The 16,127-nt window shown below is 36.4% G+C and overlaps 2 protein-coding genes and 1 long non-coding RNA gene across 3 annotated transcripts; 2 read left to right on the forward strand and 1 right to left on the reverse strand.

Moving 5' to 3' along the window:
* The first annotated feature begins 6,377 nt into the window (after positions 1 to 6,377).
* LOC125194044 (E3 ubiquitin-protein ligase SIS3-like) lies at positions 6,378 to 7,788 on the forward strand. The gene is made up of 6 exons (XM_048092049.1): positions 6,378 to 6,403; positions 6,594 to 6,621; positions 6,720 to 6,794; positions 6,905 to 6,978; positions 7,271 to 7,409; positions 7,480 to 7,788. The coding sequence occupies exons 1-6, from the start codon at positions 6,378 to 6,380 to the stop codon at positions 7,591 to 7,593; spliced, it is 456 nt and encodes a 151-aa protein (XP_047948006.1). The 3' UTR covers positions 7,594 to 7,788.
* A 343-nt stretch (positions 7,789 to 8,131) lies between these two features.
* Positions 8,132 to 8,743, forward strand: LOC125201930. Its single transcript, XR_007172999.1, has 2 exons — positions 8,132 to 8,236; positions 8,303 to 8,743. It is a non-coding gene; the product is annotated as an uncharacterized LOC125201930 (long non-coding RNA).
* A 615-nt stretch (positions 8,744 to 9,358) lies between these two features.
* On the reverse strand, positions 9,359 to 10,066 carry LOC125194054 (putative B3 domain-containing protein At5g35780). Its single transcript, XM_048092059.1, has one exon. The coding sequence runs from the start codon at positions 10,064 to 10,066 to the stop codon at positions 9,359 to 9,361; it is 708 nt and encodes a 235-aa protein (XP_047948016.1).
* Positions 10,067 to 16,127: the final 6,061 nt, after the last annotated feature.

Raw genomic sequence — 16,127 nt, forward strand, 5'->3', positions numbered from 1 at the left:
GGTCTTCAATCAATTAATTAGCCATAATGTATATTGCAGGGAAACGAAAAGTCATTGCCTCAAATAAAAGGAATATCTTGTTCCTATTACTTGCTCAATTAGAGAATATACATATATGGTATGATTGCAATTAGTTTAATAGTTAATATTAAAATAATGGATTGTAATCAATTAGTGGTAACAATTGATTGAGGAATAACGTGTGTATCAATTGATTTAATAAAACATATATTAATTATTTTGGGCCTCTTTGATGGAAAGGGCTTTTAGGGTTTGATAATTAGGGTTTGTCCTCTCTGCTATAAATACAAGTGCGGTGATCTCATCAAATCACACCATCAAGAGAACACATAAACGAGGGAAAGAGAGAGAAACAAATCCTTGGAGTTGGAGTTGCGCCTACTACGCCATAGAAAGTCCGAGGAAATCGCTCCTCCTTCCTCAATCGCTCCGCTATGGATCGCAAGGTATATCTCGATCCTATTAAGTTTATGGTTTACGTGAAATACATGTTGTTCAAAGATCTTGCTTTACTTATATTCAATTATATAGTCTTGAATATATATGATGATAAATAATGTCTAACATGTGGTATCAGAGCCAGATTGAGAACTCATGTATTTTCGTATGATTGAAAACCATATTTTTTTAAATTTATTTTGCACAAATTATTGTGAATAAATCGGTTATTATATTAATTGTGGGATAATATGAATTCTAATCCCAATTAATGTATTACGTGTTTCGTGAATATATATATGCAAATTTATCAAACTCATCTTTACGCGTTGATTCGTGGTTTTCATATCAAAACTGATTCTGCCTAAATATATTTATTTGATTCACATGATTTGATTATGTATTGATTATTCTATCGTACTGGTTTATTGTTTCTGTACGACCCTGCGTTGATTGATTTTGTGATTTAATCTGATTAGTTTTGTTCGCATAATATATTTGTGAATTGTATTGGATAATTACTTTATTAATTAATGGTTGTTCATTCTATGTGATTATATTTGATATATTTTCCCATATGTTGTGTATAAGAATGATTGTTATTAGGCTAATAAAATTTGATTATATTATGTTTATTTTGAAACCACCAAAGTGAGGAAAAAATAAGAAGAGTTTATAATCAAATATTTATATGAAAATCTATTTAATCAATTATTCATCATGCTTGTTGAAATTGTAAATGCATATTCATGTTTGTTTGTCATAACGATTGGGGGAATTCCCCAAAAAAGGAAATAGTGTTTTTGTGATGTAACAACACTAATGGTGGAAATTTTTAAAATTTGGTGATTACCCAAAGGAATGCTAATTTTTTATTACTCAATTACGAATTAGTGAATATTGAAAGCATGATGTTTATTATTGTATGAAAAACCCCCCAAAGGAGTTTTTCATAATTATGTCTTATTAAAATGGATTTTCAAATTAATTTTTGTGTTATTATTCAAAGCTTTAGTGAGAAACTATGTTTTTAAATTTTTCCCCTATAATTGAAAGATCATTTTCACTAGTTTGTTTATTTCCCAAACTTTCCCCCAACTTAATGGAACCAACTTCTCCGAATGGAAAGAGAAACCCGAAGTTCACCCCTTTTTTTATGGATTTAAACCTAGCATTGTTGAATGATAACCCAAACCCGATCTTTTTTTAGGAAAGTAGTTCCCCAGTTTAACGCCCATAATGTTTGGGGAAAAAAATCTAAAAAGTTAATTTTAAAAGTTTCATCAATGTTTTGGCCGATAATATTAAGGAAGTCCTGGGGGGATGTTGAAAAGGAATATTTGAAAATTTTAAGTTTTCGTTTAAAAATCGCAAAAGTTTTCTTGGGGAAAACTTATGGGATCTTAAAGATGCGATATGATGGTTCTCGCCCATGTCCCAGCATGTATGGAATGAAAAAACTTTGGGCCCAAGCCGGGAAAGTTGGGATTACTCCGGAAAAAGGGTTTTCCCTTTGTCCAATTCATTCTAATTTCCTCGCTTCCCGCTGGGCCTTTCCCAAAACCACTAAAAACCCCATAAAGGAAAATGGCCCTTAAAAATAAATTTGGGGAAATATTTTGGTCCAAGAGGAGGAAAGGTAAAAGGAGCAGGAAGAGGAAACCAGCTCACATTGAAAACCAAGGGAGATCTAAGAAAGTGGGGAAACCCTGAAAAGGCAAGAAACGAAAACCTCCCAAAAGGAAGGGAACCCCAAACCAAGCTTAAGAAGGGCAATAATGAAAAGGGTCCCTTTTCGGGAAAAGGGAGGACATTTTCAACCCCCAAGAAACGCCGTGCTGGTTTGAAAAAAAAGGTAATTCTTGGGATTAAAAGCTTTTTTTAATCAAATATGATCGTTGTTCCATCAAAATTTTTGGGGGTTTGATTCTGGTGCTAATGTTCATGTTTCCCTTGGGGGTTTCCCTTCACCCAAACCACAAGCCCAAAAGAGAACTTCGCTTATGGGAAATCAATAAGGCTCCAAATGCCGAAACCAAATTAATTTTAGATAATGGTTTTCTTTGGATTTTATAATTTTTATGTTCCGATTTTTCTAAAAATTTTAAATTTTTGTTTTCAAACTTGATTATGTTTGGGTTTAATTTTGATTTTGGGAATAATTGTTTTACTTTATTTAAGAATTCCAATATTATCGTTTTGGTTTTATTTTTGAGGGTTTATACCAATTATTTCTTAAAATTTCCGAAAGGGGTTGCCCCCGGCAAAATAATGACGAAACAAAACATGTGCAAGGAATAAAAATTCATCATTCTTATGGCAAAAGACGGGGAACTTTTCCCAAAAAAGAATTAAGAGGTTTGAAAAAGGATAATATTCTTTCAATTTAGACTTTCGATTTTAAACCGGTGGATTGTATTAAAGGTAAACAAACCAAACAAATAAAAAAAGTGCCAAAAAGAAAGATTTGTTTAAATTATACATACGATTTTTTGGGGCCCTTTTTGATGCCCCCAACTTTTTGGGAGAAAAGTATTTTATCACCTTTATTGAAATTATTGGGGCTTTAGGATATATTTATTTATTGAAAAAAATCTCGTCGTAAAAACATTTCAACATTTTGGGACCGGGGTTTAAAGGCAATTAAAAAAGGTGAAAATTGTTCGACCCTCGAGGGGGGGAATTTTATGGTGGGTTCCAACAAAAGGGTCAATTCCCTGGACCATTTGCCAAAATTAAAAAGATGGCTTTTCAGGCGAATACACAAGCCCTTTTTCGCCGAAAGGGTTCGAAAGAGGGAACCCCAACTCTCATGGAAATGGTTAAATTGTTGAGCAATTTACCTGCCCATATCTTGTGGATGTATGCTCTAAAAACCCCTATGAGTATTAAACCGGTTCCTAGTGGCGGCCAAAGACCCCCTTTAATTTAAAGGGAAAAAACCCCAGTTTAAAATTTTCCATTTTTAAAAGGGCCCAAATGAGGCTGAGTATACCCCCCAAGAAAAGAAATCGTTTTCCCTTTTCCCACGGTTACTTTTTTGGTTCCCCGGGAAAACCCAAAAAGGGTATAGGTTTTATTGTCCAAATTTCAAAAAGAGGGAGAATTGTTGAAATCGGGAAAAAAGGGTTCTTTGAGAATGGTGAGACTGGGAGTTCGACTCCCGTAATGCGGTCATTAGTGAAAAAGGGGTAGAAATTTTCCCCCCTTAATTTTCAAGAATCAATGTCCAAAATTGTTTAACAAACCCCAAAATATTGAACACCGAAAGACCAACCACTTAATGATGATGCCAAGTCATTGGGGGAAATGTGGGAAAAACCCCCTTGTGGGTACCAAGGGGTTCTTAACCCCCAACGGAAAAACGGAATTTTAGACTATTTGGTATATTCCAAGAATCAATGGAAAATTGGGAAAGCAACGATCCAAACTTTCATATTCAAATAGCCATTAAGAGAATAATTTAATAAACGGGCAAAGCCATGATGAAGAGTTGAAAAACTATGGATTTTAATGAAGTCTGGGACCTTTTAAAGGGGGCACGGAACAAGGGACGGGGGTAAATGGGTTCAAGACCAACCCCAAAGAACGGTTTAACCAACGATTTAAAGCCGGGGTTTTTTGCCCAAAAGGGTTTCACCGTAAAAAATTTTTTGATTATAAAGAGACCTTCCTGATCAAAGAAGGACTCACTAGAATTATTTTGGCACTTCGAGCCCATTTCACTTAGAACTACATCAAAGGATGTGGAAAAACCCCTTCAATTGGGATTTGGAAGGGTTTAAATTAATGGAACAACCTCGGCTTTATTAAAAAAGGGAATGAAAATTTTTGTCCAAAAATTAAGAAATCAATTTTTTTGGGCCCAAAAAAGCCACAATGGTATTTTTAAATTCCAAGACACTATTAACGCTTTTTTTTTAAAGAAAAACCGTTTGACGGCGTATATACCCCCAAGGTTAAAAGGGGCAAGTTCATATTTTTGGGTTTCCGATGTTGATGATATATTGCTTGCTAGTAGTGATCTTGGGTTACTACATGACACTAAGAATTATCTTTTCTAAAAAATTTTGACATGAAAGATATGGTGAGGCATCCACTGATTGGGGAAAAGAAAATTACGAGATCGATCACGTGGAGGGAAGGGTTTGGCCCCGAAAAACTACAAAAATCGAATTTTGAGAGATGGGATTGGGGAAAGTTTCCCGTTTTTGTTCCAATTTTATAAAGGGAAAATTCAAGGTTTGGTCAAATTTAAAAAAATAATTGGGAAAGTAAAGAGATGGAAAATAAATTCCCTTTTGCATCTATTGTGGGAAGTTTGATTTTGTTCAATCCGACAAATGTTAAAACGCCTTTTCAAAATTTTTAAAGCTGGGGCAGGCCCAAAATAACCCCGGTGTTGAACATTAAAAGGTAAAGAAGACAATGAGATACTTAAAGGGGAAAAGATTTTATGCTCCATTTAGGGAAAACCGATCAATTTGTTGATCGATATTCCATTTTAATGCCGGATGTGGGCGGGTTTTTAGAAAATCCCAACCCCTTTGGGGTTTTATTTTTCCTATCGGGGGGAGCCATATCATGGAAGAGGCCCAAGAGTTCTATTTACATCTACCATGGAAGCTGAATTTTTTAGCTTGTTTAAGATTATTCAAACTATTTGGGTTTGGGGAATTTTTTTTGGACTGGGGGTTTTCCCCCAATATCCAAACCCCCGAAATTTAAATTTTGATAATAGGAAATTTGTTTTTTCTAAGAAAAGACAAAATATTCAAAGAAAACCCAAAAAAAATTAAAGTTTTTGTCAAAAAGATGAAGTTCGGGAACAAAATATTCATGTAACATATGCATACCCTTATTTGGGTCCATTGAATTTAAAGGGATTACCCTAAGACATTTATGGAACAAGTTTTGTAACGGGGCTTAATGGAAATGTCTAATCTTTATGTTTCCGTCTTTAAAAAATTTCTGTTATAATATTTTGAATTCAATAAAGTTTTTACTTTTTTTCCGAATACTTATTATTTGATAATATTTACGTTTAAAAATTAATTAGGGGGTCTTGAAATAAGACAATTACGACCCGTCACTTATAGATTATATTAGGGGTGGGTATCGGGGGTGTGGGACATGGAAGGTTATATTGATCAATGGGTATACCCCAGACCCGGGGGGTTTGTAGTCTCTCTAATATAATACTTATTTTTTACCTAAAAAGGGATTTATAAAGTCCAAATTTTGGGCCTTTTTTGTTTTATGTCCATTTTATCGGGTTTCAAATGTGAAAAAGGGGGAACGAAAAATTTAACCCTACTTTCGCCAAGTTTAAACGTGATGCCCCACATACGGACAAGGTTAAAGAGAAAATTAAATAAAAGAGATCGATACTTTTTATCAAAAATAAACATGACTCAATTATTTTAGAATTTCTCAAAATAGAAAAATACTGACTCAATTAACATGGAATTGAGAGAATAATAAAATGCATAAAATTGAAGGAGAAAAGATAGGAATTTTTAATTTACGTCACATTCGGAAGTTCAAAAGAATCTGAACAATTTCAGCCCAGACCAAATTCATCTGCATAGTTACTGCTTCAGCTTAAATTTTAAAATGATAGCGGAAAAATAGAAATGATCCGACTTCAGAAAGAGCGACAAAGGATCCAAATGCAACGACTGTTTTTCAGTTTTTCTGTATACCTTTGTCTCTGCAAAACAATTAACTAGTCGTTTTCATATCTACACCATTTTGGGCTCAAAATATAGTTTCTTGCTTATTCGCTCTCTCTACACACACACAGTTCACAGTCCCGCTTGAGCAAGTTTTGTTTGATTTCAGCTGGACACGGTTCAATTTGGCAATTGGATTGGTGAAATGAACATCAAATCTCGAATTCACAGCTGAGATTGTAAATGGCGGTTAAAGGGGTTGATTTCAAGTGGTAGGGTCTTTCACTGCAACTTTCCAGTTCCATTTCGTTGATTTAATGAAGCAGATATTTTGTTTTTCTCTTCATAGGTGATGTAGTTCACGTGCAATTTCTTGATTTTAGGCGCATATGTCTCGATGGTTTCAAAATTTATGGCTTAAAGTTCTGATTTTTGAATTTGGGTTTTAAATTCTTGCAGATATGATGGGTTCTTCTTGTTGCTACAAGTATGTATCCTTTTCATGTTCTACAATTCATTTCATGATTCCTGGTAAATTTATCAATACTTGCGCCTGTTTGGTTGAGTATAATCTATCTTGTATAGTATTTTAGAATTATTGTGGCAATCAACTGGAAGAGATACCATTCGTGTGCATACCCCTTGCATATATGGACTGTGGTGAGCTTGCTATAAGCTTTCAAGAAGGGAAAAAATGGTATATTTATCTTTTGTAGGGATATTGAGATTGTTAGTAATCACAATTTTGTTTTATCTCTCCTTGTTGTTAGGTTGACTATACGACTACGTTTATTTTCCGGCTCTTGATGTTTGTGGATAATGGTTTAGCTGCTGGAATGGGATTGTAAGGACCTTTCTCCTCCAAGCCTTGATTAATAGTAGTATTTGCATACAATCTTTATTTAGGATGTAATGCACTATATTGATGTAAATCTTGGTCACAATATTTGGAAAGAGGTTAGGCAATAGGAGTTTTTTCTTTAGTAAAAAGGAAACAAAGTACTTACGATGTGCATCTAAGTAACTGGTGCATTTGGATAAAGAATGATAACAGTTTCATTCATTTACAAATGTTCAGATTCAGGAGATGCTTTTATAATAAATTAATAACCTTAGCCTTGTCGACAATTACTCAGGGACCTCGGTTGGCAGCAGAGGTATCAACTATTTTATGGAAGGATTGTTGTACTTTCCATCCTTGTTCTGCTCCTTTATCCCTTCCTTTTGGCTTGGACGGTCATTGGTACTCTCTGGTTCACTCGTTCAAGAAACTGCGTAAGTTTCTCTTTCTCTCGTCTTTGCATCAGCTAGTAGAAGTAGACCTTATTTAGAATAATTTTTTCAGTTGCCAGAAGATGGTCAAAAATGGGGAATCCTTATTTGGCTGCTTTTCAGCTATTCTGCACTCGTTTGCATTGCTTGCATCTGTGTGGGAAAGATAAGTGACGCCTTTACTTAGAAGTTAGAACCTGCGTTACTTTATTCGAGCTTTTGTAGGCCGAATTAAGATGGAGATTGTGTCATATGCGTTTTAACAGATTGTTCTTTTAACAAAACATGTATTCTAAGTTGATCTTTCTCCATATCTTGCAGTGATTAACAAGGAGACAAGCGCATCTATTGCGTGCACAACAAGGGATCCCTGTTTCAGAATATGAAGCAAGTCCATTTAACTTATTGTTCATTCAATAGTTTTACACACTTATATGCACAAATATACTGTGCTTAAGCGAAGTGGTCCTTGGGCAACGTTTTGCTCGACAAACCATGACAATGAGTTCACTAGTTTACAAGATTTATCTTTATTTGAAGTTGATTTCCTTCATATATCCTTCACATGTGGATGTCTTTGTTGGGAAAGATTTCGTAGAGTCCTAGGACACGTTAAGTTGCTGATCAAATGATAGTGGCTCTCAGTGATAACAATACGATTTCAGTTACTGATCCGTTCTCCTCGAACGTAACTGATTGTTAACTATGTGTTATTTCTCATATAGGTTTAGTCGACATGGTACTCTTAGAGTCCCAGATCGGGGAATTGAAACTGCTGGGAAAGAGATGAGTGTCCAATACGCTTGGAGGAGTTTCGTGTTGGAAACGAGGTAAATCTATTTTGGTCGAATCCGTGTGTTTATTAATCAGAGTAAAAGATTCACTATCTGTTATAGGCGAGGTTTGCCTTGTGCTCACAATTTTCACGTGGAGTGCATCGACGAGTAGCTCTGGCTCAACGTGAAGTGCCCAAGATGCTGTTGCTCTGAATTCCCGAACCTCGACTCGAGTGCATTGTCGAACATCCACACAGATACAGAGAGGCCCTCTAGCAATGTTGCCACTGCAGTTCAATACATGAGAAACCAGACTCCTAGCCAGAGCTATCTGTTGAGACTGCAGGGATTGCTCCGCCCCGTATGGTTGGAGAACAGCAGCAAGGGGGATGCTGCAGAAACACCGTCGAGTCGAGGGCTGTCGCATAGCTCGGAGCATGTGCGGGTGGTTCATGAAGAACCTACTAATAGATGAAAAAGGGCTGAATTTTGTGTATTATTCGATTGCACATTGCACTGACATTTCTTATGATTTAATTTGATCTACATTTTTTATATTGAGACTGCTTCTTTAAGGCGTAAATTAGACTGCATGAACTTGTAAAAGAAAATATGTTAATTTTTTGTATTTATATATGTGGAAATATTTTTGAATTACAATGGATAGTATGAATAATTATGAAAGTTATACTATATTTTTAACATGTTATCATATGTCACAAGCAAATACTCATCACATTCGCAATGGTTTCCCTCTATTAATTAACATAGATATGGAGTGTTTTCCATCAGATATTATTCTCCTAGTTGGGGATTATCGGTAATAAGATAGTTGTATTAATTGATCCCCAAAAAAGATTACCTGCATTAATAATTATATCGCGTACATGCTATGTACTTAGCATTTCCATCACCAACTATCCCACAACACAAGCCATGCATAGTAGCAACTCATTTTAAAGAACAAAATTACTCCATATTTATGATGAAAATATTGAATCAATATAAAATATGGAGTACTATTAATCAATTACTCCACTTAACACAAACAATATACTCCTCAAGAGTCAGTTAATTAACCTTCTTCCCCCAAATAAAATGTTACCGTTTGAAATCAAGAAACAACACAACATATACATAAAACCCTAATTTAATCCAAAATCCGACGACCAAAACTCAGGCGCCGGCCGCGTGATTCCCCGGCGGCAGCCTCACAAGGGCGAAGCACAGCTCCCGATGAACCCGGAAACACCACAACTGCACCACCACCCCAACCCTCAACCTATTCTTCGCCACAATCGCATTCCACGTCCCATTGATCACGTAGCTCGACGACGTCTTCCCTCCGTCCTTCTTCGCCATGTCCCACCGGCACAGCTTCGCCCTCTCCGCCGCCGGAGACGGCCCCACAACCCTCACATCCAAGTAGTTCTTCTTCTTGCCCTCGCCATAGCCGCGGAGGTGCTCCTTCTCTCCCTCCGTCAAGAAGTCGTCCGCGATCTGGTTCATCGGGATCGACAGCCGGTTGTGGCCGCTGCTCAAGTCCGTCCCGTACAGCTGCTTCTGTATCACCAATCTCGCCTCCGGCGCCGGCGCGTTCGCCCCACGCGCCATCTCTTCGATCGCGTTCTTGAATCTTTCAGGCAGCGTGGGGCGTTCGTCTCCGTTGTTGATGTTGTTGGCGGGGTTTGGGATCTTTCTCCTCTTTGGCTCGGAAGAGGAGGGTTTCTCTATTTTCCGCTTGGGGCGTGTTTGGGCGGTTTTGCGCTCGTGGTTGTATATCTCCGTTGCTCGTTCCACCGTCGCGAGTAGAACGTCGAAGAGGCTGCCTTTCGTGTCGAGTTTGTGTTTCAGATCGTCGATTGCTATGTCTCGGAGCAACATCTTAATTTTTTTGGTGTGGAGAAATGGTGAGGGTGGTGGGATTTTATAGACGTAATGAAGGTTTTTTTCCGTTACATATATATGGAAAGAATTTGTAATTTCGTATATGGTAATTTTCCTAGTGGAGATGGGAGAAGAGATTTTAATTTAATTCAACTGGGGTGGGGTATTTTAATTTAATTCAACTGGCCGGGGTATTTTGTATCTTTCAAAACAACCAATTACAAGATAACTTTTTTACATTTTTCTTATAAATTGTCCAATTGATTTAGAGTCAAGAGAAAATGTATGATTGTTAGAATTTACCTTGACCAAAATTGCGTGATTTCTATAATAATTTAACTTAGGAATACTGTGTACGTATGGATCATACGGACAAATGAGGGTTCCAAGTTCAGTAGTTCGTTTCAATAATAAGAGATAAAAAATGAAATAAACAATATGTTTAGGAAAATAAAATAAAATTTAATCATAAAAACTAATGCTTTAAGAACTTAATTATGACTCAAGGATAGTGATAAGAAAATAACTAAATTTTAATGATTAGAGATAGACCGAAATAGAAAAATGTGATTAAGAAAACATAAGTTATTTTAAGGGGTATGACCTCATATTAACTAAAACGATCAAAAAATAACTTTCTTATTTAATTACCCCTCTGTTTCTTGATAGTTGAGTCATTTTATCATTGTGTGAAGTTTCTTCATAGTTGAATCATTTCCATATATGATAACTTTTTTCTCTTTCTTACTTTTCTCTCTTACTTTATTCTCTCTACTTTATTCACTTTATACTTTATTCTTTCTACTTTTTCCTCTCTCTTACTTTTTTATCTATTTATTTAACACACCCAGCATTCATTTCTAAAACTTCGTGTCGAAAAGTTTCGCCTCAACTATGAAAAAACAGAGGGAGTATTTAATTCTACAATATGATTTAGTTATTCATAGATTACTACTCCATGACCAAGTAACTAAATTAATGAGTTCAAATAGCTTATTTATAATTACTTAATAAATCATGATCAGCCAACTTACCATCAATAATTATAATATCTACCATTATCAAAAACAAATAATGGTAGATAAATTATGTTTTTTCAATTTATTAAAATATTTTAAATAAATAAAAGTTATAGTTTCAAAATCCTAATACATTTCAAGATACAACAATGAGAAATCATAATTTAATAAATCTTAATATGAAAAAAAAAATCACAATTCAATGGATTTTAATTTGAGAAAATTATTTTCCCTACCAACTTCATTTTCCTTCAAAACAAACGAGACGTCTTCCATCTCCTTGCACCTATTGTGCTTACAACAATATGTTCATCGACTGACTCCTCAGACAAGTAAAGAAAAATAGGTATTGTGTTCGAGTTATGTACAAATAACCACAAGTAATATGAAAGACAAAACACAAAGAATTAATACCCATTTCAATATGACAGTGTATCGTTATATAAGGGTGATATCAAGCCAAAAATGTTCACTTACTTATAATTTTTGGATACATGATATGATAAAAGAGCAAACGAATATAAAATTAGCGAACCCTAACCTTAGTCAAAAATAAGATTCACTTGGGAACTAAACAACCATGTAAAACGACAATCATCCACCAATAAATTCATCGAGGACGATAGCAAAATAAAGTAACATTTTTTGGATGAAAATGCTCTAAGTCAAAAATTGACAAGCAAAGTACATCGAGGACGATAGCAAAATAAATACACCAGCAACAATACATGAAAATATTAACAAAAACAAACAACAGTTTCACACAAATCATGTACGAAGATGTATGGGCCTGCAGCACACAACAAATTTAAGCAAACATGAAATTGAAATCTAAAAATCACAAATAGCAAAAGAAAAGAGAAACTTCAAAGGAAAACAGAAACTAAAGTAAAGTCCGATATTGCACGCCGCCAACCCAAACATAATATCGTGGACTAAAAGAATTAGGCGCCGGGTTTAGGAAGTAACATATACTCCATATATTTATCAAACTATGAAACTAACCATGTAAATTTTTTCTCAAGATCAGGATCGATTCTTGTATTGCTGAAATAGAAGCCATCAGATCTTACTACCCAAAAACATAAGTTTCTATCGTGGACGTCTGGAGCATTACATCTATCTCTCCAATGGTCATTAAACACACGAAAAGCTCTGTGTTTTCGTCCCCACAAAAACTCACAGGAGAAACGAGTTGTTCCCCAAATACTTGGTCGAAATACCCAATGATTTTCGTGCTTTGGATGTAGTGTAAAATTCCCAAGATCGTCGTCTTTAGAGGCACAATGAACTATCAATGGTGTAGTCTTGTTGATGTGAATGTCATTGTAAATTCCAACTTCGATTTTAGGCAGAAGAATAAAACTTGCATGCCCAAAATCAACAAATACTATTAAAATAACTAGTATGGCCAAGAATGTAGTCAAATGACCCATCTAGAAAATTATACTATTAATTGGCTTTCTTTTGTACTCCTATGTAGGTGAGTTGTGTTACCTACATAACTTCTTAATTTATATACATTGTTGGTTGGAAGATGTACCTTTCTAATTTGTAATCTTCAAAATATTGAGAAGGAATTCATCAAACTCTCCATTGATTATCATTATGTAATCAAAATTTGTAATTGTATAATATCAATTTATTTCGAATTTCTTTAATTATTATCATAAAGTGGAAAGATGATGAAACTATTATTACACTTTTATGATTAGGTTATGATAATAGCATGAATTAATCTAAATTTGATTAGCTGCTAATGTAATTTGATTTAGTTACTATCGTAAAGAGGGTAACATGATTAATGGAACGTTCAACATTTCATGGAGTATTTATTCGATTTATTTAATACACACTCCGTCCCATAAAAATATATGCACTTTCCATTTCCGTACATTCCACAAAAATATGTGTATTCTATTTTTGAAAAGTTATCACAATTTATTACCCTTATATATCAATTTATTTACAACTTATACCACCATTAAATGCTACTAATAATGTGGGTCTCACTATCCACTAACACTATTTTAACTATTATTCTCCTCCTCTCTCTTACTTTATCAATTTTATCTTAAATCTCGTGTCATATCAATTGTCCATATTTTTATGGGACAGATGGAGTAACATTATAAGGTTCTGTTCGATACACGAAATTGGAATTGGAATTAATATTCTATAAGTTTGGTTAAATGAAGTAATTGGTATGATATTAAATTTGAAGAATTTTTGCGCACACACTGTACACAAAATACACATTCACGCACACTTTACACACAATACACATACACACAAAATACACACGCTTCACACACTGCACTTTACACACGCTATATATAAAATACACACACTACTATTCCATACACACTATGCACAAAATACACACAATGTACACACACTACACACAAAATAAACATATTCCACGCGCTACACAAAATACACACACTATACACAAAATACACAATATTAAAAATTTAGTAAACTAAGATAAATATAGAAATTTTTTAACGAAAGACCATGAAAACATTGAAAGTTATGGCCCTCTATTCATCTATTGTACTACACCCCCCATCCCCGATTAAGAGTCATACTTTTACTAGGCACGAGTTTTAAGAAATGTAAAGAAAAGTTGGTTGAAAAAGTTAGTGAAATGTGAGACCCATTTTTTTATATTAATTTTATAATAAAATGCGAGTGAATTGAGTTAGTGGAATGTGGGACCTACTTACTATTTATGGTAAAAATGAAGTGTGGCTCTTAATTGGGGACGGACCGAAATAAAAAAGTGTGACTTTTAATTAGGGACGGAGGGACTAACATTTTAGTATCCATCCTTTTCCATCGTAATTTTCTTGTTCTTTTTAGTATACAAATACTGGTCAATTAATTAGTGGGACATGAGAGCTTGCTTTGAATTCATAAGGTCATCCGCAATGCTATCTCTTATCCGTCTCTTAACCGTCTCATCTCTTCACTATTCATAGGCCCCACTGTACTTTTCAGCTCATCTCTTAACTAAGAGACAACACCTGCAACCCTCCATCTCTTAACCATCTCTTAACTATTCATTCAATTTCATTTTTTATTTTTAATTCCAACAAATTCAATTAATAAAAAACACACTTCATTATAAATAAAATAAAATTACAATTTAAAATACATAAACAAATAAAAAAGACATAATTAAAAAACTAGAAATTACAAATTGCACACTTAAACTCAAATAAAAAAAAATGAAGGCAAAGAAGCAGAAGAAGGAGTTCTCTAGTGACGATCATCTAATGGTTGCCAAATTTTGCCCAAATGTGCTCCATTAGATCCTCCTGGAGTTGGGCGTGGGCGGTAGAATCACGTGTCCTTGCCCGAATAGACAACCGCTCTTGCAAAGACGGATGCACTCCCGTTCGAGGCGGACTACTTGCGATTGAGCTTCCCGGGGTTTCAGGGTCGAACCAATTTCCCGCCTCAGGTCCTTCGTCGGCGACAATCATGTTGTGCAAGATTATGCACGTATACATGATGTCGACCATATTCTCTATAAACCACTGTCGAGTCGGGGCTTTGATAATGTTCCATCGAGCTTGGAGAACCCCGAACGCTCTCTCCACATCCTTGCGAGCAGACTCTTGCTTCTGCGCAAAAAGAGACTGATTTTCGTCCGTAGGCCTGTTGAACGTCTTCACGAAGGTTGGCCACTTCGGATAGATGCCGTCGGCAAGATAGTACCCCATTTTATACTGGCGATTGTTAGCGACGAAGTTGATGGTCGGCGCTTTACCATTCAGAACTTCAGCGAAGAGGTCGGAGTTGTTGAGCACGTTGATGTCGTTGTTCGAGCCGGGGACCCCGAAATACGCATGCCAATTCCATAGCCGGTAGTCGGCGACGGCCTCGAGTATAACGGTGAGGTGGGTGCCTTTGTGGCCGCTCGTGTATGACCCCTTCAACGCCATAGGGCAATTCTTCCATTGCCAATGCATGCAATCGACACTCCCGAGCATCCCGGGGAATCCGTGCACTTGTTCGTGAAGACGGAGCAGAAACTGACAATCTGCGGTGGTTGGCTTCTTCAGAAATTCGGCGGTGAAGGCTGCCCGGACGCCTTTGCGAAGTTCAACAAACAAAGTTGCCCAGTGGATTCTCCGACGTGCGGGTATTCGTCGAACGCATCCGCCGTTTGTCCAGTAGCAAGCTGACGGATCGCCGCAGTACATTTCTGGTGCGTCGTGTGGCTAGGACGGCCAACGGCGTCGAACCCTTCTCTGAAGAACTCTTCCCGTGCCGCCAATGTATTCGCGATATGCAAAAATAGCGGGCGTGACATACGGAAACGGCGACGGAAGTAGACATCTCCCCACACCGGGTTCGGACTGAAGTAATCACGTTCCAACCTTGCGGCGGCTTCCTCCCGGTTACGGTGGATGTATGTCCGGCGTTGCCTAGGAGGCGCGGCGGCTTCCTCCTCCCTACGTCGATCTGCTTCTAGCGATTCTTCCATTATTCGACGCATTTGCTCAAATGGATCCATAATTGATTAAATTTGAGAGAAGAAAAAAATAAAGGAATGATTTTATAGAAGTGATTGGAGAGGAAAGAGAGATGAGTGAATAAATGTGTGTTTGTGTGTAAAATGGAGAATGAGAAGAGTATATATAGAATATATAAAAATAAAAAAAAATTAAAAATATTACCGTTCAACGGTAATATTACCGTTTTTTATTTTATTATTTTTTTTTTTTTGAAAAATCTGATTTTTAAAAAAAAAATTGAATTATGACGTCATAAATCCGACGCCCACTCGCGGGTCGGCGAGTGGGCGTCACGCCAGCAGCCCGCGCGCGCCACGTGGCGCCGGGCACGTGTCTCACGAGCTCGAGACTTGCCTTGCCGGGACGCGTCGGGCGTCGAGACATCTCGTCTCGTCGAGACGAGACGGGAGCCGCAACGCTATCTCGATGCCGTCTCGGCTCGTCGAGACGAGATCGAGTCCGCAACGAGGCAGCGTTGCGGATGCTCTAATGGATTAGCTGTTAGTACTC

The sequence above is a fragment of the Salvia hispanica genome, chromosome 1, assembly GCF_023119035.1.
Source record: "Salvia hispanica cultivar TCC Black 2014 chromosome 1, UniMelb_Shisp_WGS_1.0, whole genome shotgun sequence".
NCBI lineage: Eukaryota > Viridiplantae > Streptophyta > Magnoliopsida > Lamiales > Lamiaceae > Salvia > Salvia hispanica.

Coding starts and splice junctions, on each gene's coding strand:
- LOC125194044 (XM_048092049.1), top strand. CDS start 6,378: ATGGCGGTTAAAGGGGTTGATTTCAA. Junction 6,979..7,270: donor TTAGCTGCTGGAATGGGATT/GTAAGGACCTTT, acceptor ACAATTACTCAG/GGACCTCGGTTGGCAGCAGA. Junction 7,410..7,479: donor TCACTCGTTCAAGAAACTGC/GTAAGTTTCTCT, acceptor TAATTTTTTCAG/TTGCCAGAAGATGGTCAAAA.
- LOC125194054 (XM_048092059.1), bottom strand. CDS start 10,066: ATGTTGCTCCGAGACATAGCAATCGACGATCTGAAACACAAACTCGAC.